The sequence below is a fragment of the Maudiozyma barnettii genome, assembly GCF_903064755.1.
Source record: "Maudiozyma barnettii strain CLIB 1767 genome assembly, contig: KABA2_01, whole genome shotgun sequence".
NCBI classification, from domain to species: domain Eukaryota; kingdom Fungi; phylum Ascomycota; class Saccharomycetes; order Saccharomycetales; family Saccharomycetaceae; genus Maudiozyma; species Maudiozyma barnettii.
In genome coordinates this window covers 379,313-401,350 of record NW_024545238.1, presented here as the reverse complement: position 1 = coordinate 401,350, position 22,038 = coordinate 379,313, and the positions used below count along the sequence as shown (strand labels likewise).

General features: G+C 32.0%; 13 protein-coding genes across 13 annotated transcripts; 8 read left to right on the top strand and 5 right to left on the bottom strand.

Moving 5' to 3' along the window:
- Nucleotides 1–309: 309 nt before the first annotated feature.
- KABA2_01S03982 (uncharacterized protein) lies at nucleotides 310–954 on the top strand (the record flags this gene model as incomplete). Its single annotated transcript, XM_041548118.1, has 1 exon — nucleotides 310–954. The coding sequence occupies one exon, from the start codon at nucleotides 310–312 to the stop codon at nucleotides 952–954; it is 645 nt and encodes a 214-aa protein (XP_041404052.1).
- A 475-nt stretch (nucleotides 955–1,429) lies between these two features.
- KABA2_01S03960 (uncharacterized protein) lies at nucleotides 1,430–2,374 on the top strand (the record flags this gene model as incomplete). Its single annotated transcript, XM_041548117.1, has 1 exon — nucleotides 1,430–2,374. The coding sequence occupies one exon, from the start codon at nucleotides 1,430–1,432 to the stop codon at nucleotides 2,372–2,374; it is 945 nt and encodes a 314-aa protein (XP_041404051.1).
- A 77-nt stretch (nucleotides 2,375–2,451) lies between these two features.
- Nucleotides 2,452–4,296, bottom strand: UTP8 (Utp8p; the record flags this gene model as incomplete). The annotated part of the gene is made up of 1 exon (XM_041548116.1): nucleotides 2,452–4,296. One exon carries the CDS (start codon nucleotides 4,294–4,296, stop codon nucleotides 2,452–2,454), a length of 1,845 nt encoding a protein of 614 aa, XP_041404050.1.
- Nucleotides 4,297–4,662: 366 nt separating this feature from the next.
- SYF2 (Syf2p) lies at nucleotides 4,663–5,154 on the top strand (the record flags this gene model as incomplete). Its single annotated transcript, XM_041548115.1, has 1 exon — nucleotides 4,663–5,154. One exon carries the CDS (start codon nucleotides 4,663–4,665, stop codon nucleotides 5,152–5,154), a length of 492 nt encoding a protein of 163 aa, XP_041404049.1.
- Nucleotides 5,155–5,564: 410 nt separating this feature from the next.
- KABA2_01S03894 (uncharacterized protein) lies at nucleotides 5,565–7,589 on the bottom strand (the record flags this gene model as incomplete). The annotated part of the gene is made up of 1 exon (XM_041548114.1): nucleotides 5,565–7,589. The coding sequence occupies one exon, from the start codon at nucleotides 7,587–7,589 to the stop codon at nucleotides 5,565–5,567; it is 2,025 nt and encodes a 674-aa protein (XP_041404048.1).
- A 2,338-nt stretch (nucleotides 7,590–9,927) lies between these two features.
- Nucleotides 9,928–10,482, top strand: FHN1 (Fhn1p; the record flags this gene model as incomplete). The annotated part of the gene is made up of 1 exon (XM_041548113.1): nucleotides 9,928–10,482. The coding sequence occupies one exon, from the start codon at nucleotides 9,928–9,930 to the stop codon at nucleotides 10,480–10,482; it is 555 nt and encodes a 184-aa protein (XP_041404047.1).
- A 171-nt stretch (nucleotides 10,483–10,653) lies between these two features.
- Nucleotides 10,654–11,130, top strand: KABA2_01S03850 (uncharacterized protein; the record flags this gene model as incomplete). The annotated part of the gene is made up of 1 exon (XM_041548112.1): nucleotides 10,654–11,130. The coding sequence occupies one exon, from the start codon at nucleotides 10,654–10,656 to the stop codon at nucleotides 11,128–11,130; it is 477 nt and encodes a 158-aa protein (XP_041404046.1).
- A 154-nt stretch (nucleotides 11,131–11,284) lies between these two features.
- On the bottom strand, nucleotides 11,285–12,154 carry PHB1 (prohibitin subunit PHB1; the record flags this gene model as incomplete). The annotated part of the gene is made up of 1 exon (XM_041548111.1): nucleotides 11,285–12,154. The coding sequence occupies one exon, from the start codon at nucleotides 12,152–12,154 to the stop codon at nucleotides 11,285–11,287; it is 870 nt and encodes a 289-aa protein (XP_041404045.1).
- Nucleotides 12,155–12,564: 410 nt separating this feature from the next.
- Nucleotides 12,565–13,014, top strand: PEX4 (E2 ubiquitin-protein ligase peroxin 4; the record flags this gene model as incomplete). The annotated part of the gene is made up of 1 exon (XM_041548110.1): nucleotides 12,565–13,014. One exon carries the CDS (start codon nucleotides 12,565–12,567, stop codon nucleotides 13,012–13,014), a length of 450 nt encoding a protein of 149 aa, XP_041404044.1.
- A 520-nt stretch (nucleotides 13,015–13,534) lies between these two features.
- CAF130 (CCR4-NOT core subunit CAF130) lies at nucleotides 13,535–17,101 on the top strand (the record flags this gene model as incomplete). Its single annotated transcript, XM_041548109.1, has 1 exon — nucleotides 13,535–17,101. The coding sequence occupies one exon, from the start codon at nucleotides 13,535–13,537 to the stop codon at nucleotides 17,099–17,101; it is 3,567 nt and encodes a 1,188-aa protein (XP_041404043.1).
- A 241-nt stretch (nucleotides 17,102–17,342) lies between these two features.
- Nucleotides 17,343–17,900, bottom strand: KABA2_01S03762 (glutathione peroxidase; the record flags this gene model as incomplete). The annotated part of the gene is made up of 1 exon (XM_041548108.1): nucleotides 17,343–17,900. The coding sequence occupies one exon, from the start codon at nucleotides 17,898–17,900 to the stop codon at nucleotides 17,343–17,345; it is 558 nt and encodes a 185-aa protein (XP_041404042.1).
- An 884-nt stretch (nucleotides 17,901–18,784) lies between these two features.
- On the top strand, nucleotides 18,785–19,546 carry PRE9 (proteasome core particle subunit alpha 3; the record flags this gene model as incomplete). Its single annotated transcript, XM_041548107.1, has 1 exon — nucleotides 18,785–19,546. The coding sequence occupies one exon, from the start codon at nucleotides 18,785–18,787 to the stop codon at nucleotides 19,544–19,546; it is 762 nt and encodes a 253-aa protein (XP_041404041.1).
- Nucleotides 19,547–19,928: 382 nt separating this feature from the next.
- TPO2 (spermine transporter) lies at nucleotides 19,929–21,758 on the bottom strand (the record flags this gene model as incomplete). Its single annotated transcript, XM_041548106.1, has 1 exon — nucleotides 19,929–21,758. The coding sequence occupies one exon, from the start codon at nucleotides 21,756–21,758 to the stop codon at nucleotides 19,929–19,931; it is 1,830 nt and encodes a 609-aa protein (XP_041404040.1).
- Between the last annotated feature and the right edge of the window lie 280 nt (nucleotides 21,759–22,038).

Sequence of the window (22,038 nt, the reverse complement as noted above, 5' to 3'; positions counted from 1 at the left end):
GGATGAAGTCATTGAATTTTTGGCAGCGAATTGGGAAAGAAATAACAAAGGGGAGACGTTGGAAAAATAACGAATTCGAGTATATATATTAATAGAAAGACTTAGTTATTCATATTAGTTTGTTATTGTGGAATTGAGATCTAGAAATAACGGATCAAATTTAGCTATATGCATTAGTTATCAATCTACAATATAATTCTGCATTCCATATTTTGAAGTCATTTCTATAGCAACATAAGAACGATAAACAATACAACAATTATTTTGTTAGCATTTTATAATACATAAACCAAATAAATTAAATCTAAAATGGAAGGTGCGAACAGTCAAACAGATACAGAATTTGACGATATTTCTTCATTCTCATCTGTCGATTCATACAAACCTGAACCATTTACAGGTGTTGAAGATGGTACTAAGAAAAACACTACAAACAACGATTTAGTAAGAAATGATACTGTACTAAGTAATAGACATTCCGGTGAATCTCATAATATAGATAGAACTGGAAGTCGAGATCATTCCGATGTACATTCAAAGGTAAGTAATACTACATTGAAAAAACTAGATTCAAATGCTGTAGAAAAAGTAGTAACACATAACGCTCTTAATGATCAATCTGAAACAGTGGATTCATTAAGGGCAAAAGGGTCTGATTTAGAAAAAGCTGCTCTCCCTGATATTAACTCCCCACTTACACATGCACCAGATGATTCAAAATTTCCAGAAGAATATGCTATTGAGACCAACACAGGTTTGGTAAAAATGAAAACTATAGAAACCTTGAAGAAAGAAGACACAAGAGTCTCTGGAGGAAGCACAAAGGAACAGGAAAAAAACGAAGCTGCTAGGATGCAAGTCACCATTGAAAAAAATCGTAAAGATATTGAGAAATATCAGAAACATAAGAAAGAAAAAGGTGTTAAAGGGTTCTTTCATAGAATGTTCGATTAATTTCCGTAAATTATCACAATTTTTAATGTATATGGATAAAAAAATAGGATGTATTGTTAAATCAACTATTTCTCATCATCCGTAAGACCCACTCAATCATCTTTGGTGACATCGGCACTTTTTATTTGCCATATTACCATAGTTAATCTACATACATACATGAATATAATCGTTATATAATTCAACAAACTTTCGATATCTTAATGTTATAGAAATATCTCTTATCTTGGACCCTTGTATTGTTAAAATTTTGATCAGATCTTTTCTATATTGTTTATATAACTCCGAAAGGGAAAATATAAAAGAAAATAGCTCAAAAATTTCAAATAGCTTAGGCAAACAAAAATACTCCACATCTTATTTTTTAATATTGGAAAGTAAAACTTTGATTAATTTCTGTATCTCATATGCTGTTATTATGATAAGATAGGCAAACTATAGGGATTATCAACTTACTATACGATACACAATTTTAATGTGCATTCTGTTCGCTACAAGATCTCATCCGGGTTATGAATTGATCCTCATATCTAACAGGGATGAATTCTTTGAGAGAAGTACGCATGATACTTGTTGGCATACAAATTCGTCTATTCTGTCTCCATATGATATGGCAAGGACCCACGGTAGTACCGCATCAAAGTCTGAAATTTTTGGAACTTGGATAGGGATCAATCGAGGAGGGAGAGTAGCCAATATCTTAAACTTAAGACCGGCTGATACATTACCTAATAAGTCTTCTAAGGGTCCTAAATCAAGAGGTATAATACCATTTATGTTTTTAAACACTAATTCGCTTAAAGATAGTTTTGATAACTGGAATTCCTTTGAAAATTTTCAAAAACAATATCCAGATCTAACACAATCTGGAGATTTCAGTCTCTTTTATGGTGACATCAACAAAAAAGAGTATAGAATAATTGATACATATGGACAAACCTTTCCAGTTTTAGATAAAGATGATGGATATTCTTTTGTCTTGTCCAATAATACATTCAATATTAACGAAAATCGTCAATGGATAAAAACAAAATCAGGTCTCCAAGAGTTGCAACAAATGATAAAGAGAACAAAAAATAATTGCACTGACGAAAATATGCTTTCTGAATGTTTTAACCTTGCATCAACATGCACTATCCCACAAGAAATAAGAGACGAGACGTATCACATAAACCCAACTGTTACGTACGATACAATATTCGTCCCACCTTTAGGGAATGAAGATGATGAAGATGTTGGTTTAACATCTACGAAAGGTAAATTTTATGGTACCAGATCCCAAATTGTTATTTTGGTTAGTAAAGATTCTAAACATGTCACCTACGAAGAAAAAGTACTGCACACATCTGATACAGATATTTTAATCAATTCTTCTAGTAATCCTAAAAGCATTAACAAATTCCAGTTTGATATAGAATAGTGTAATTTAATATAACTCATACATCACCATACACAATAAAAATTTGACTGATTTTTTCGATATATGTATATACTTCTCTATAAATCTAAATATTCAACAGTGTATGTTGGTAACTTTTTCTTCCTACTCGAAGCATTATTGTTGTTATTAGAGTGTTGTGCAATCATGAAATCCTTAGTTTTGTAGTCTATTGTGTACCATAACTCAGTATTTCTTTCAGCAATTTTAACTTTTTCATTAATGAATGCTGTCAAGTTTGTCAGTAATTTACCTTCAAGAGCAAACAATCCGACGGAATCGATAATTAATGATAATAGCTCGAACAATTGGTTTGAAATGTCCACAGTTTGTTGTATTTCTCCTTCTTGATCGTTATCGATTATGAATTCTATGTAATTTTCAATCTCAACTTTAGGAAGTTTTTTCAATGCATCTTTAATGGAATCTGTAGTGTAATCTTCCAAAATTCTCAAAGATATATCTAACGATAATTCATTATTCTTAATAGTGAAAAGCTCTTTTAGAAGTTCAGGTAAAGGAAGATTTGGACAAGTCACTATTGTTTGTTTGTACAGAGTTGGTTGTTCTTTAAACTTGACAAGTAATCCCCTAGTTTTCTGGATTGGGAATAATGGGTGTGTTAACAAAAATGCTAGGGCCTTTGGATACTCGGTGGAGTCATCAAAACTAAACTTTTGTAAGATTAGATCTATAACATCTGCCAAAAATTCTTGATTTACAATGAACCTATCCTTTTCAGTATAATGCCCATTTTCAATATCAAGTTCCTTAAAAAACACTTTATCAAATGAATCTTTGTTGTTTGTATTTTTATTCAATTTGGCTAAAATGTCCTTATAATTGAAGGTTTTGATCTCTATTTTTTTGGTTTTGGCATCCACAGAATCATCAAATAATAAAGTTTTTAGAGTGATTGCTTCAGTATCTTCCTTCGAACTGGTTTTTACAAAATTCTTGAAACTCTTACCCAACGAATCCTTCAGATTACAACTCCCTAATTCGACATTAACAATCTCTAATTTCAATTCACCACTGTTTGAAGTACATGATACACCCAGAACAAACGATCCTTCTACACCTTCCAATAGCTTAAACCATTTAAGGTGTTTGAATGTTATTGTTGTAATGACACTGCCCAAATATATGTCTAATAAATATGCAACGTTGTCAATTGTTAAGACAACTCTATTATCACCGACAATAGCATATGTGACAGATTTTGTACCTTCTGGAATAAATGGGATAACTGTCGAGTGAAGAAGATTTAGTGTTGTAATATCGTATATTTCAAAAGTATAAGTACTTTTGTTATATTTATATAATTTACCTTTTAACAATTTAAAAATTGAATTCTCTGTACCAATATTGTTTCTAGAACGAAGCTCTGTAGTAGTCTTCAAATCATAAAGAGTAACAATACTGGCAGAAATTATTAGAGCATATCTACCTTCAATGAACTCAGCTTGAAGTATTTTGTTGTATGGGATCTTCTTGGCAGACTCTAGAACAATGTCCTTATATTTTTGAATTGTACCATCCTCTAAGATAACTGTAGTATTTGTGATGTCATTCTTATCTTTAATAGAGAGACATTTCACTACTGGTGTTGGAATAGAGAGTTTAACATCTTGGTTCAAATGCAGAAAGTTTGAATGTTTTGATTGGGATGAACCGTAAACGTTATTGTCAAAAGCAGTGATGATCTGGTTAGAAGGAATGGCATTACTATGAATAAGCTTTGGGGTAGGATGAACTAAAAATTTAGATATCGAATATTTAGAGATTGCGATATCTAGCTCATTTGTATTAGGTACTAGGCCATGAGAAGAAATGAAGATTGGCGATGGAGTGGATTGCCTTGGAATAGGCGTGATAGTAAAAGGTTGGGAAAGGGACGGCATGATGATATAAAACTCACTACTATTCTACCAATTAGTATATATTATGCTAGTCGCAGATATTGACTAATCGATTACACGCTCCAAAATTCCAATCGAGAAATATACAAAGTTTATAGATTGATATACTCTATTCATTGAAATAGAGATGAGCATCACATCTAACCGCATTCATTTTTTTTTTTCAATTTTGAAAATTTCAGGAGAAAAATTTTCGATGTCCGTGCGACATGATTCTGTGTGCCAATATAATTTTAGTTTGTTAAACAACTGATACTTAACAATCGATAAGAAGTAAATTACAATTCAATACAGATAGTTGATTTCCTGATTATACGAATAGTTCGATTCTAGTGATAATATGAAGTAATGAATTTTTCTGAGTCCAGAAAGCTATTTAAAGAGCTAAGAAGAAAATGCAAGGATATAGAAATTGATGATAGAAAACTTGTTGAAATACATCAAAAGCCCCTTGTTTACAGTGCCAAAGATCTTGGTGAAGAAGAGGATGATATCAATAAAGATCAATTGGAGACTATTGGTGCAGATATATTCAATACACCACTATATGAGTTTGAAGCGCGTATAAAAGAAAAGGTCGATAAATCAAATGATACGTTAGCTAAAAAAACATACGATAAAGAAATTAAGGATATTAAGAAATTCAAGATCAGCGAAAATGAGAAATCAGATAAATTGGATGAACTTGTCAACCATTTAAATTCAAAAGCCAAGAAAAGATATAAGGTTCTGAAAAAGAAAACAGAGCGTGATGAGCAATTTGCGGGTGGGTTTATCAACGATAGGAATAGACAGTTTAATTCAAAGTTAAACAAAGAACGTCAAAATGAAGGTTCTTAGTTTTCAGAATGGTTATCAGGACATACCCAAAAATGAATGGCTACAACATACGCCAAATATAATGTAACAGAAAATATATCATTTATAAAGGAGATATAATTAGGTGGTGCACCATTACAGTCTACTACAGGAAGTAATCCTCTGTATATGTGTTTACCTTTTGTGTGTTTTCACATAGTTGGGATCGCACATTGGAATATAGGGGTAATAGTGATATCATCATGATGTAAATCATGATATTTTTGTGTTCAAGTAGTTATTCTAATTTCGATTTAATGGTGAGCTTATTTAGTTGTCTATTACGTTGTTTGCATATATTAAAATTTAGTATTATTACAAAATAACCTCGAATATTAGTCTTTAAATATAATATACAATATATATCTTCGAAAATTTTGAAAATAATAATTTCATTGATATATAATTTCTTCTTCAGTTTCATAAGAGTATAAAGAATCATCTTCAGGAGCAGCTGTTAGCTTTGCTCTAGCAGCAGCAGCTTCTGCTTCTTCTTTTTCTTCTTGTTGTTGAGCTACCTTCTTTTGTAATGCTGCCACTTTTTCATCATAATCTTTTGTAATTTGGTCCATCTTTTCTTTATGAGCCTCTTCCAAATTAGCGATCTTTTCTTGAAGGTCAGTCCTATTCTGAGTAATAATACCTTCATAATTAGTCTTATTGTCATCAATTTCCTTTTGCATTCTACTTTCTGTTTCTTTAAGTTTTTGATTAATCTTGTCAGTTAATTGCGCTACTTTCAAGTTTTCGTTCTTAGATTCTTGTTTAACAATAGCTAACAATGCTAGTCTGTCAGTAATCGTATCATTAATTTCATTCAATTTTTGGTTTTTTTCATGTTCACCAGTTTTCAATTGAGATAATTCCTTTGTATTAGTTTCATTTGTCTTCTCATTGGTTTCTATTTCCTTTTCTAAAACAGTTCTCTTCTGTTCTAAACCATCAATTTCTTTTCTAATTTGATCACTCTGATAATTGATTTGAGTTAATCTAAATAGTTTTGCATCTAATTCACTTGAGACATTATTCATGTGACTAGCAAATTCTGTGTAATCATCGTAAACGTTACTTCTTTCTACACCAAGTACATTAATTTGACCCTGAATCAATTTCTGTTTTTGATAATAGAATTTACATTCGTTCAATTTCTTCAATTTAGTCAATTCTGTCTCCTTCATAATATGAGCTTTATCATCAGTATATTTAGCATTAGAGTCCATTATATTTTTAATTAACTTATTATCAATGACTTCAAGTTTCCCTAAAGTGTCCATTTTCAATTGGTTCATTTTTTGATCGATGATATCTCTCTTTTGTTGAATTCTCTTGAATTTATCCTCGTACTTTTCAACTTTATCGTTATATTTCTTATGTTGTTGTTCATCGAAATCAATCAAATAATTTGTATGGACATCACCTTCATAAATAACTTTATCATATACTGCTTTAGAAACATGACCATATTTGTCTATTTTCACGATCATCTCTTGATCATCTGGAGATGCAATTGGGTTTACCTGTTGATCAGCTTCAGTTTGTCCTTGTGTAGTCTTGTGAGCCATTGAAGGGTCTGAATAAGGTACCTTTGGTGCATTATTAGGATCCATTGGTGGTTTAAGGACTTTATATCTGTTAATTAGATCAGTAGCGTCGACAAGGCTATTCTTATTGATTATACTTTGATTTGATGAATCCATACAAATATAATTGTCTCCATTGCTGGTTATTAGTATGTTATTATTAGAATCAATTGTGGGTTGAATCAATTTCCCAATATTTGTAAACATAGGAATCGATGCTGTCTCTACATTATCTTGTTGTGATTCTTCTAATTGTTCAATTTCTTTAGAGTTCGTGGATTCAATGGTGGGTGGGTTTAATTCTTTAGCGTCTTCCAATTGATCATTTAATCTAACTTCATTAAATTTATTAGTTTTTGACTCATTGGTTGCAGCAGTGACACCATTCTTATTTTGTTTTGATTTGCCTTTCTTTGTATAATCCAATATTTGTTGAGAATCGTTCCAATATTGCAATCTATCCTCTTTCCCTTTCAAATCATGTAATATACCAGCTTGTCTAATTTCATTTTCTGTCAAATATTGAGGGAATTTAATATCCTTAATTCTTTTATCATTATCTTTTAAAGTTTTAAATCCCAATTCCTTTGTACTTAAGTTATTATAGTCCGACGTAGCACTAGTCGTTGGGAACCGTTGAGTCTTCAAAGCTTGCAATTGAGTCTTCCCCACCCCAGTTAGTCCCGTTCTGAAGGGAGACGTATACTCCTTGGTATTGAGCATAGCAAAACTACTCCGTTTCACTCTCGTGACAGGTAATCCTTTTGCAGTTCTCTCATTTTCTTTAATGATATCTGAGAATGTATCGTTTGCCTTTGGCGAATTAATTTTCAACATTGCAACACAAAACAAAAAAGATAAGATATATATATATACTGATAAGCTTGTGTGTCTGAGTGTATATCTGTGGTATTAGTTATAAAGAGGTTCTAAACCAGTAATCCCTCTTATCAAGACGGTGTGTTTAATAATATATTATATAGTAATGATAAAAAAAATATATATATATATATGTAGTTGTTCCCTTCGCTCCCCCCCCCCTGAAAAAAAATAATGATAAATTAAATTCTTTTAGGAAAACATTACAATTTTATTTGGACAAGGCGAGTGAGTCGTTACATTATATAATACAATGCCATGTGGTATTGGAGTGTACACAGTAATAAGTAAATGTACGAATATATTAAGAAATAGTATTGGACAACAATAACAGGACATTGATGTCTTATTGCGCAAGTAAATTACTACCATGTCGTTGGTAGTTACAACAAAAATGGTAATTAAATATATATGTGTGTAAAAGTTAGACTTAACTTAGCAGTACGGCTAAAATGTTATGTTAACCACCAGTAGAATAAGATGGATTTTTAAGGGTTTCCATTCTTTCTTTAGCAATAATAATCGTAATTACGAAAATAAGACAAAGACACAGACAAAAACAAGGGATAAGATGGAATGGCTATACTCTGCCATCGTCGCCGGTGATGATGTATGGGGGGACACGGATTAAATATCCCTTTCTGTTTCTCCTCTCTTTCTGCCCTTGCGCAATAAATTGGTGTAACCGTGTGGCATTATACATCGGGGGGGGGGGAGGGTTTCCCTTTTTTTTCTCTTTCTTATGCTGTTCTGAGAGAGGAGATTTCATCTCCTCTTTTCACAAGGTGATAAGTGACGAGTTGAGGGAAAACCCTGTTAGTGTTACATATTAGCAGTTGGAGGTCAATTACAACATATGTCGTATGCAGCTTACTAGTATAGAGAAGTCTAGAATATTCGACACATTAATTTATTCCAGTTTTTATTATTATCCGATGAGTCTAAGCTAATCCTCTTCCTATTCTTTTGCAGCCTTAAACAGACAAACAAACAAAAATGGCTCTCTTTCTCTCTCTATCTTGACGGCAACACAATTCCCGTTGCGCTGAGAGAGGGAGAAATGCAACCAAAAAAACAAGCAAAACAAAACAGAAAGCGAAAAAAGCAGGCCCCTCTGCACCCCTTTCTCCATGGGCATCGCATAACCTATGATAATAATATCTCTCTCTCTCTCTCTGATGCATTAATTCGGTTTACTATCCGTGTATTTGTTATTGTTTTATCCGTTTCCGTACATATTTTTCTTAATTCTTATTTCATTCGGCTTTATCCGCGGTTATGGGAACTGTTACGGAAGGGTGCTGCTGCTGCTGCTGCTCCGTTGTCATTGCCATGAAAGAGAAGAATCCCTTACTCTCTCTCTATCAATCCTGGCAGAAATATCCCTTTCTGTTGTTCTTATTCTATGCACTATGTCTTTTTACTACCGACTCCTCTCTCTCCTTCTCTCTTACAGAAAACAGGATAGCAATAATACGTAAACCGCCCAAATATTTCATTTCTAACTTCCTCCTCTCCTCTCTGTTAGACAGCGACGAATGGTCAATCACCGATATGCAAATAATATTGCTATTCTGTTATTTTACTATTCTGTTTACTAAGAAACTAGAATAACAAACGGGAAAAAACAAGGGACCTCATCTCTTGCAATATCCATCCATAATTATTGTTATTGTTATTATAGTGAAACAACTCTTTCATTTCCTTTAATTGGAAGTTAACCCTTGGTTATTTGTCTCTCTCTGTAGTATCTTCTAGTATATCATCCATCCCCTTGTTTTCTTTCTCTTTAATAATAATGCATATTTTTATTACTGCATCTCATCAAGAGGTCGGTTGTAATTCCTTATTCTTTTATTTCAATTAAAATGAGGATAGAGTTAGTAATTGGTCTATTCTGTCCTTTTTTTTTTACTTTCTTTCTCATTCTTTTTTCTTTATTAAGTTAAATTGATATTTGACTTATATATATATATATATACATATATATATAAAGGGGATTAGATATTCTACAATTTTCTATATTTTATCATTTCTTTTAACTTCAGTTGTTTCACTACCTTCTTTTTTTTTATTTTTTTATTTCTGCTGTTTTATTCTCTTCTATTTCTTTCAATTGACTTATATAATAATATAAATAACAACAACAAATATTTTTATTGTGATTATTACATTATATTAAAACAAATTTTTGTAATTACAAACTAAGCTAATTTACTTTAATAACAAAAAATATAAAAACTTAACTAGCTAAACAAAAAAACCCTTTTTACTCACACACTCACACACATACAAAATGCTAAGTACTACTGATAACTTACTACGTATATTGAACGCTATGTTCTTAATTATATGTATGGCCTTTGTTTCGGCTTTATTGAATACACAGAATGAAAACTCAGGTAGAGTCAATTACTGTATGTTTACAGCTGCTTTCGGTCTAACAACAGATTCTTTCTACGGTATAGCTGCTAACTTCTGGGAACCTTTGACTTGGCCTTTAGTCCTAGTATGTCTAGATTTCCTAAATTTCGCATTCACTTTCTCTGCTGGTACAGTTATTGCCGTCGGTATTAGAGCTCATTCTTGTAAGAATGAATCCTACAGAAGCGGTAATAAGATTATTCAAGGTGATGAAAACCGTTGTAGAATCACTCAAGCTTTGGTAGCCTTCTTATATTTCTCAATGTTCATCTTCATTGTTAAATTGACTATGTCTATCATCACTTTGATTCAAAATGGTGCTTTCTCTTCTGCTACTTCTAGATTCTACGGTAGAAGAAGAAGAAATAACGCTTCTGCAGGTGTTCCAACAGATATGAGTGGTGTTCCATCCATTTCTCAAGTTTAATCTTTAATTAATATACCCACACAAACATTATTTACATTTGGATGAAATCATTAAGAATATAAGAATTTTCTGAAATTTCTATAACCTTCTTTTTTTGTCTTTTATTTTATTTTCAAATTCATTCGTTCAATTATAATACCATTTTAGTATTATTATTATTATTATTATTTAATGTTAGAAAAAGACGTAAATGGTTTTATTTGGATAACACATAGTATACCCCCACCCCCACATTTTAGAACTTGTACAGATACAATTCTTTTTAATAATTATTATTTTTTTTCTATTTCTCTTTTCTTTTTATTATTCATTTCGTTGACCAAGAAACCTACTCTTCTTTTTTTTTTGAAGTTACTGCCATTTTCTAACATTCTACAACCCTTTACTTTTTATCTTGTTTTCCCATATATTTTGGAAATTTATTCATATAAATATATATATATGTATATATATATGATGGAGTCATCTACATTCACATATTTTAAATACTTTAATTTTTTTTTATTAATATATTTGTTTGTCTTTTTCTATATATGTCTTCAATTGATGATGTTTCTATTAAGAATCATATTTTTTTTGTTTGTTATGGTTGTTATTTACAGATACTTTGTTAAAATAGATGATGAAATAGGGGTACTTTATATATAGACAAAATAAAATAAAATGGTCAATCTTTTTTTATTTTGTTTTCATTGATATAATTTGAATTGGGAATATACATAAGTTAAAAAAAGGATGGGAGGTACGGTGCGTAAAAATGTTTGTCAACAGACTTTTAATTTTAATTTTCATGTTTTTTTGTTTAACGGCCAATATTTAAAAGTAAACTGTTCGATGTACCTTCATTACCATCATTTGAACTAGATCCTCTATTACTTGGTAAATACGTAACATTATTAGATCTTGATAAAGTTTTAGCAATATCCTTAGATGCTTCTAATCTTCTAATAGATAATAACCCATCACCAACTTTACTTAAAGCCTTTGATATACATTCAGCAGATTCAGCTTCACCTTCAGCACGAATAACTGCAGCTTGTCTCTCTTGTTCAGCTTTCTCCACTAAGAATTTAGCCCTTTCTGCATCTTGTTGAGCGATTTGCTTTTGTTCAACTGCTTTAGTAAATTCTTGACCAAAAGTCATATGAGTAATTGAAACATCTTCTAATCTAATACCAAATTCATTGGCACGTGTAGCTAATTCATCACGAATCTTTTGAGAAACAATCTCTCTTTGAGTAATTAATTCAGCTGCATCAAATTGAGCTACAATAGATTTTAATACTTCATTACCAATTGATGGTAATACTCTTTCATCATAATCAAGACCTAGATTCTGATAAATCTTCGGTAATTCTAATACATCGGGTCTATGTAACAATCTCAATGTTAATGAAACCATTTGTAAATCTTTAGTACCTGTATTTGTGGCTATAGATTTAGGTTTTGTACGAACATCGAATATAATAGCTTTTTGTAACCATGGTATTAAAAAATGAGTACCTTCACCAACAATTTGTTTTTGAACACCACTGATTCTATCAAAGATAACACCACGAGAACCACCTTTCACATCATACATAGAATAATCTACCCCTGTTAGGATTAAACCTGCTGGAATGGCTAACTTGGTGATTAAATTGGCAACTTTACTACCGTTTGAAATGTTCATCTTTTATGTTTGTATCGATGTTATGCTATAGTTCTGATCTTTATTCAGAGTTTAATATTTTCCCCTTTTTTGTATATGTATCTCTTTTAAATATTCAACTATCAATCATTGAGTGTTAAACTAATTCGGGTTTTCTTCGAATTTCTGAATATGTTTTCTCTTTTTTTTTTTTCCGTTTTGTCTCATATCACAAGTTTTTTGGCATTGGGCGAGTATCGAACCGGAAACGCAGTCACATATTTTCAGATTCAATTTACTAGTGCATTCATATTTATAAGTGTGTCTGATCTTTCATTGGGAGCTTATATAGGGAGGTGTATACGATCTGGTTCGTCAGATTATTTAGTCACCACAATCATAGAATATATATATGTATAAGCCTGAGGATATTGAGAACTAATAATACAAAGATGTCCCGTTTGGTAAAAGAATATAAAGCAATTATGGCGCAAGACGATATTTTGTTACTACCACAAACTCAGGATGATCTTGCATCATGGATCGCTATTCTTGTTGGACCTAAGGATACTCCCTTTGAAGGATATGATTTTCGATTATTAATAACTATTCCAGAATCGTACCCTAATACTCCACCACAAGTGAAATTCGAACCAAATCATATGCCTCATGTAAATGTCAATTACGAAACAGGAGAAATCTGTCTCGATATATTGAAAGGTGAGTGGTCACCTGTTTACAATTTATTATACACGGTTCAATCTATACAACGACTACTGAGTGAACCGAATGCTGACTCTCCATTAAATTTGGAATTGGGGATTCTAATGCGAGAAGGTGATCAAGCAGCTTACAATGGACTTGTCAAATATTATCTGACAAGGAATGACTCGACTAAATGAAATATGATAACACTTCCCTATGCACACATATCGCAATACATTAAATGTTTATTTACTCATAATTTTTTGCGATGAGAAGAAATTCCCCCAAAGATAACAGTATTCACTGTCAACTTTTTATACAATATGACGAAGAAGGCGGTCGGCGCGATGTCTGGGAATGGTTTCGCTATTGAATGAATGAATTTATTTTGCATTCATAATGAATAATTTGAAAGATACTAAGCTGAAGTTCTCATATCGACAGTAAAATGTATATCACTTGTGAGTTTATATATATATATATGGATATTGCAAAAAGGTTTATTCTTTTGAATATTTCATACTGCTAGTAGCAAATATAAGCATAACAGTTTCAAGAAACTGTCGGTTTAAATATATGTTTATAAAATCTTCTTTTTTTTTGGTTAATTTTACACTCATATGCTACAGAAGGAAGCATTAAAGAGAAAACCATATAATTTCATCTAGCATCACAATATATTTAATTATTAATTAAAGTATTTCTCATACTATAATCATGGTACCGAAAAAGAAGTCAGTATCTAGGAATAATGATCAACAACGTATAGAGAATAAAAATACCATCGAACATGTCTATGATATGGATAGAATCCCGGTAAAGGAACTCTCACTATTTAGAGATTATAACCCTATTGATGAAGTATTTAAAGATTGGAAGTTTATTTCATCAATAAAACATTTGGAAAAATTATTTTTGAATGAAAAATATTTAAACGATTCTTCACTTATACCGTCCTTATTATTAGAAGCATCGGTGATTATATTTCTTACTACTAGATCAGGGATATCTATCCTAAAAGTATTGCATCACATAGTTTACTTCAGTGAACCAAAAGATCCTCTCCAGGTTTCATTAATTAATCTCAAAAGATGGTTAGAAAAAAATAAAGAGATTCATAGAGGTTATAAAAATATGAGAGAGAATTGGGATAGTAATCAACAAATTTATTTACTCAAATTGTTAAGGTTTCTTATATTGAATAGAGATGAATCTATAGATATAACCCAGTATCATAATTGCTTGCATAAAATATCTCTATCATCGTTAATTGATTCACCTTCAAATAAGGCTTCTTTCATATTGGATGAAAATTATAATTTATTGTTGGATTTTATCATTTATTTCCAACCATTGATAGATACTATCCTTGAACTGGCTTTGAGATCATTTTTAATGAAAATTGTTGTGTTAAAATATAAACGAACTTATGAATTTAATGATCAATATATGTGGTATTCATTTGACTGTGAAAAATATTATTATAATACAGTGCCATTAAGTTATGCTTACTTGGCAACAATGCCATTGGCACGAAGTGAGATGGCAAGTACCTTGCAAAACGGAGGAGTTGGAACTGATTATAATAAAATAGATGATGTGAATTCTCTAGCCGGTTCAAACGGTAAGGCAAATATTTCTCAGTGGTTGAATGGAATCATCATTAAAAAACAGTCTTATCTTGATGAATCTAATGGCGCAAGTGATTCTGTTATACAAGCTCCGATAAACAAAGACGAACTCATATTTTCTTGGGAACTTGATGAATCTAATAGAACCATAAAGGTACCTAATATGGTTCAGCAAACTGTCTCAAGACATTCTATTATTTCACGTCTACTGAAACTGGAAACACTTGACTCTCCTTTTTTACTAACTCAATTTAAAGTTTTGTCTGGGTTAGTGGATCCTCTCACTCAGCCGCTCCCGAATGATACTCAAATTATATCGATAGATCTACTTTATCAAATGTTCATAGGTTTGATTGTCAAGCATTATAAAGTAAATAACTTGGTTGTGGATGATGGATTTGACTGGCGGTTTTTGGTGTGCTTCAATATGCAAAAAATCATACGTCAGTCATTAAAGAAGTTGAATTGTGAGGATTATGAGAGATTAACATCAGTTACCAATAATTCAGAAAAACATTGGAAAGGTAATTTGCATAAATGGCTTCCAAAGGGGATGAATACGCAGGATTTAGAGCTGGTATATATGATAAACATTATGGCTGTTTACACAATATATTCCCTATATTCTCATTTACCGATCCAGATGAATCCATTTCTTTCGTCAATGATACAATTATGGAAAAATCTTTCTTGTGTTATATTACTAGGTCTGGAGATTGATAGAATGGAAGAGGTTCATGAAACATTTGAAACACCATTAATGGTTAGGGCAACTATAAGAGGATCAGCAGCTCTCCGCGTAGTTGTTGCAACTGTTTTGAATCAGCATGTCGAGGTTAATCAGCATGATTTTAAACACGAACCATTCAATACATTCATGTCACCCTATGGTAGAAAATTATGTCAAGGTTCATTATTGGCAGACCTGAGAACTCATTCAGCTTCAATGTTTGCATTAGGATGCGGTGTTACGGATATCACTGAATTATTAGCTGATTTACAAGCAGGTGATAGGTTTGACGAAGATGTCAGGTATATGTTTGAATATGAATATGATGATTATAACGATATAGAATACGAGGATGATGAAAATAGAACAACAGACGAAGGTAGTGAAAAGGTTAGACGGAGGTGCCATTGTATATTTGAAGATGATAAGATTGCACAGGAAACTAGTCATGTTGCTCACGATAAAGCCAACCATGATGAATGGGATGGAGAAACACGAACAGATAGAGGTGAGAAGAGCGGTGATGACCAATTAGCTTCAAGGATCAAATCCTCATTTGAATTTGATTATAGTGGTAAAGATTGGAGAGATGTCCCTCGTGGATTTAATTTTTATTTTTCTCCCAATTACAAATTTATAAAATATCCTAAATTAGAAGATGTCTATAAATTGATATTGAAGGCTACATCTGATAAATTGAGCGAGGATGAGGCAAAAACATTGTTAAAATCTGTTGCATCTTGTGTGAAAATTGAACAAGAACAAATACTAATTCAAAATGCGGGTCTAGACCTCGCTGGACAACAATTAGATGATGATAATTCCAAATTAGTTACACCTGATGATATATATGAGATATGGTGTGAAGAATCAGCATTTGAAAGAATGTTGTACCAAAATCAGCAACTTTCTTGGAGATTAATGGACGAAATGTTAATGTGTAGTGGGTATAGAAGGGTTCTTATTTGGTTTATCACTCATACTGAAATAAATCATTCTTTAATTCATTATATTTTTGAATTGGCAATGGGGCTTAGAGGTCAGAAATTTGATATGAACGTTGATGAACAAGGGAAGAAAAATGATTTACTATCTAATTTGATGGTTGACAAAGATGAAAAGTGCGATCCACAGGATATGTTTAAATTTTCCAGACAAGGTAATATTATATTATCTAATATTGAAAACAAAATGTTATTACAGGAATTTTTCACGAGTGCTGCGATATATTTTACCACAATCGATGGTCATGATCGTGCAAACTTGTCAACAGATTCATTAGATGATGACCTAAATCATGCTATTAAAGAAGGTGATAATGTTTCTTTGTACTCCATTGGGCTAATTAAGTTGATTTGTTATATGGTCCAAACCCTGATGAAGAGTAATAAATTTGATTTTAGCAAATCAGAATGTACTTTTGAATTACAAACATTGTTAATAAATTGGATCGGTATAATTCCAGAAGCACAAGAATTGTTTTTCAGTTTGAAGAGTGCAATGGCCAAGGATGATAATGATGAGGAGAAATACGAAGAATCAGAAGTGGAAGAGGGTAATGAAGAACTAATTTCCAGTTCTACAAGAAACTCGCGTGATTCAACGAACAATTCAAGTACAATAAATGATCCAATAGGTGGAGAACAATCAATTTCTAAGTATAATGATATGTTATTGAAATTACTACCGGTGAAAAATCATGATGATGAACTTGACGATAAGACCAATGTAGCTGTTGATACATTAACTATGTTCCTTCATAAACATTCGTTAATACATAAAGTGCCAATCATAGGCAGGAAGAGTCTTCATTATGCAGATGATATCTTGCCACTGCCAGATGCAGATAAACCGTTAGGAATCTCAATGTTAATGGCAGAAGCAAACGAGAGCATGGGCTACATGAGTCCACAGGAATTGTGAGCTTAAGATATATATGAGAATATATAGAAATAAAAATAAAAAGGTGTAATTAATAATTCTGTAGTCGTTGTATTTCTTTTGTGGTTCTTTTTTTCTCTATTTACAATTATTTTTAAAAAAAATGTTTACATAACAAATATCTATGAACACAATCACATTCACTCACATATATCAAAGAAGAGTGACAATAACGAAAACTCAGACTCTTGAAAAATCCGTTATTTTGGGTAAAAAAACAAATCTAGTCAATTTCAAGCAATTCTTTCAACTTAGGTTCCAATTCAAAGGGTGTAACTTTAGATTCAGCACGTACAGCAACGTTACCGTTTTTATTGATCAGAAATTTTTCGAAATTCCATTTGATATCACCTTGATCCTCAGTCTTCGACTTTAAGAATTTGTAGACATCATCCGCATTTTCACCATTGACATCAACTTTCTTCAATATTGGGAATGTAATACCATATTTAGTCTCTACAAAATGTGCGATTTCTTCATCAGAGCCAGGTTCTTGATTCTTGAATTGATTACAAGGGAACCCGATAATGGTAAATCCATATTTCTTATATTCGTCATATAATTTCTGCAAATCGGTATATTGTTTAGTGAAACCACATTTTGAAGCAACATTTACAATAAGAACTGGTTTGTTCTTAAATTCACTAAATGGTACTTCTCTGCCATCTTTATCAACAGGCTTCAAATCATAGAAGCTAGTAGCGATGGACCTTGTTCCTAACTTTAGAATCATGGGACTTTGTCTTGCCGAAACTGATCTTAAAAATGACGTTTTTAACATATTGTGCTATTTAGTTATTTATTGTATGTATCTGTATCTAGATTTCAGTAGTTCTTCTCAAAATTTTATCAAGCCTAAATGAAATATGAAAGAAGTTCCCTTCCCTTTTAAGTTTATTAATAATATCAATATGGTTTTCTTTGTTATCTTTTTGCAAATTGGCACCCTTTGAATTTGTCTTTCTTTCTCTCGGTGTCTTTGTACGGCCGATTTCCGAAATTTTTGAGTTCATTTGATATGACATATTTTTATTCTTTACATGTAATGGACAAATGAACTGCAGAGTTTAGCATAAAAGGGAAGGCTAATTAATGTGTTTTAAAAAATGGAAACTTAAGACTAAAAAGTATATGATAGTCATATCGGTAGGACCTGGAAAGGAGTTTAAAATGAATATAGGATTAATGTTTGTATATTGAACTAAAATAATCTTGTTAACTCATCCAGAATTAATATATCAAGTTCTCCCTTCACTCGACATGTCAGCATGCTGAATCGTATATATATACTGTTACAAGTTAGAAATAGTATGTAGGCCCTCCCTTAAGTCATATATAACTGTGAATGCAGATAATTATAGTGATGAGAATTAATCTGTACATACCGTATGTAGTGACGCCGGGTAGCATCATTTCTATTTGTTCAGCATCACTTTTCACGGATAGACGGATTTCTTAATTTAATTCCCTTTACACTTTAACTCTAGAATCCAGACACAGTAAGAACGCCTTTCCCCGGTGGCAAATGGTGAATAACAAAACCTTTAAATTAATTTTGTATAAAAGAACAGTCGAGGTGGTTAGCATTTATTTGATAAGAACTCAATTGACTCTTAAATTAGCAAAAGAAAGACATTCATATTTTTATACATCAAACAAGTTAGAATGGGTTCCAGAAGATACGATTCAAGAACTACAATTTTCTCCCCCGAAGGGCGTTTATATCAAGTGGAATATGCGTTAGAATCTATTTCTCATGCTGGTACTGCCATAGGTATTATGGTTGAAGATGGTATTGTGCTTGCTGCAGAAAGAAAAGTTACTAGTACTCTACTAGAGCAAGACACATCAGTTGAAAAATTATATAAATTAAGTGATAAGATCACTGTTGCTGTTGCAGGGTTGACTGCTGATGCCGAGATTCTGATAAATACCGCTAGAGTGTTTGCTCAAGAATATTTGAAGTCTTATAATGAGGAAATACCTGTGGAAATCCTAGTTAGAAAATTAAGTGATATAAAGCAAGGTTATACGCAGCATGGTGGGTTGAGACCATTTGGTGTCTCCTTTATTTACGCAGGGTACGATGATAGATATGGATTCCAATTATACACATCCAACCCATCAGGGAATTATACTGGTTGGAAAGCCATTAGTGTTGGTGCAAACACATCTGCTGCTCAAACTTTGTTACAAATGGATTATAAGGATGGATTGACTGTGGATGAAGCCATTGAGTTGGCTTTGAAGACATTATCAAAAACTACTGATAATAGTTCTTTGACTCATGATAGATTGGAATTTGCAACAATTAAGAAAAATAAAGAAACTGGAGAAATATATCAAAAGATTTACAAACCAGAAGAAATTAAGGAATTATTAGTGAAAACTAAGATTGTTAAAGAGGATGATGAATCTAAGGAATAGATGTAATCATAAAAATATATCGTCATGAACTAAAATAGTATAGTATAGAATGTTTATATGTATATATTAATTTCTATACTAAAAGTATGAATCGTAATTTTTTTAAAGAAAGGCATTCAAAGAGGGAAATATTTTATTATTTTATGAGTATTGATATTTTATTATATGTTTTTGATTTGTTTATTAAATTTGGTATATTTATATATGAATGTATACATATTAGTTAAAAGAGATGTGCAGAAAAAAGTCTTGTTCTTTAATTATTTTTTAAACTTATCACTTTCTTTTTACAGAAAGTTAATAGATTAAGTAAGTGGAGACGAAAAAAAGAGATTAGAAATGAAAATGTTAATGTAAATATAAATGTGAAATAATAATGATTCTAAATACCAACAGCATCAATAGAATAATCTTTCTTGGAAAGTTTATGTCTTAATTGTTTACCCCACATGGAAAACCCAAATGGTAAAGCAATCATAGCAGTACAAATAAAGGCTAATAACCATGAAGCCCAATGTAGACCCAATTTATGATACATTTGTGTAGTGAATAATGGGAATGCAGCACCACCAGCAGATCTTAAGAAGACCTTTGTAGCTAAAGCACTGGAAGCATATTGAACGTAACAATCGATAATATAGTTATTTAATGAGTAATAAATCAGCACCATACCGAAACCAAAGGCTAGACCACTAGAAGCTGGACCGACCCAAATGACGTGTTTTTCAGCACAAGCACCTAATAACCATAAACCAATAGCAGCGAAAGGGGCACCGATCTTTGCACCTAGCAAACGATCTTCAGGGGTTGGTTTACGTTCACTGATTAACTTAATATATTTACTTTCACACCATTGAGTGAAAACTAGAGCAAAGGTAGCACCAATTAAAATTGGAACCAACATTAACCCAACCAAATTATCTTTGTAACCATATAATTCACCAAAGACAACTGGGAAAGCAAAGAAGAAAGCGTATAATAGAGAGTAAATTAGACACACGTAGAAACATGTAGCAACCAAGACTGGTTCAGTGACTGAAAATACTAATGGTCTAACGACACAGGCAGTAATCATGTCATTCAAGGAGACACCTTGAGCTTCTTGTTCAGTCATAATCTTAGGGTTACCTGTTTCCTTTCTTAATCTCTTAGCACGACGTTGTAAGATGACAGGGGCGTAAGTTTCTGGAATGAATGCAGTGATGATCCACATGACACCAGCGAAAGCCATATTAACCCAAAAGATTAAATCCATTCTACCAGTTGATACAGAGATGAAACCATTCACTAGAGGGCCTAACACTGGACCAGCGTAAGGAGCCCAAGCGAAAACAGCAATAGCTTTACCACGAGTAGATGCAGGGAACATATCTGCGATGGAACCACCAACTAAACATAAAGCTGATGATGAAAACACACCACAAAGAAATCTACAAACTAGTAGACCACCTAGATTTGGAGCTAAAGCGCAAGGAATATTAAAGATAACGTAAAGACCCATTGAAACAAAATAAGCAACACGACGACCGTATAAATCTGAGACAGGAGACCAAATCAATGGACCTAAAGAAAATCCAATAACCATAAGAGAACAACTTAAAATAGCAGCTTCAAGTGAGACATGGAATTTTTTTTCGACAGTACCTAAACCACCGGTAATACAAGCTGAACCGTAAGCCACACAAACGACCAAACCTGATAATAAAATTGTAAACACCCAACGTAACCAAACGGGCCAATTATGAGGATTTTCAGGGTCACCAGTAACAAATGTAACGAATTCGATATCTGGGTCTAAATCATTTGAAGTTTCTTCTTCCTCTTCTTCTTCTTCAGCTTTTGATTCCGAATCTGATTCACGATCGATTTGTCTAGTACGTGTTCTTGAGATACGAGAAGAAGTACGACCAATGGAATGTAATGTCGCCACGGGTACTAACCCAGTTGGAGTCTCTAAAGTATATTCTTCAGGGAAAATTGCATTTTTAGTTGTTTGAGGAGCGTTTACATCTGGGATAGCAGCATCTGAATTCAAACCCATTTCTTGTAACGATTTTACAGTTTCTGTACGTGTTAAATGTAAATTTGCACGAGGTTGTGTAGAATCTGGAATATATTGTTGAGGTTGTTGTTCCAGATCCTGTGATAAAGAGGAATTTATAGACGGACTACTTTGATCCGAACTATATGAATCGATTGAAGTTCTACTCATATTGTTGATGTTTTTGTGATAATTTGTTGTTGTATTAGAAATGCTTTAAAATAATTTGTATGATTTGTATTCTCTAAAATAAATTTCTTATATTCTTGCAATATTATATTTTCTATTTTTAAAAAAATGAATAACAGGGTTTGGTTTATTGGGTATATTAATATATTAAAAGTGTTTGTTATTATAATTATTATGCTTTGAAATAAATAAATAAAAAAATGGAAAGAAAAGAAAAGAAATATACAGAGAGTAAAAAAAAAAATTAATTTAATTAAATTAA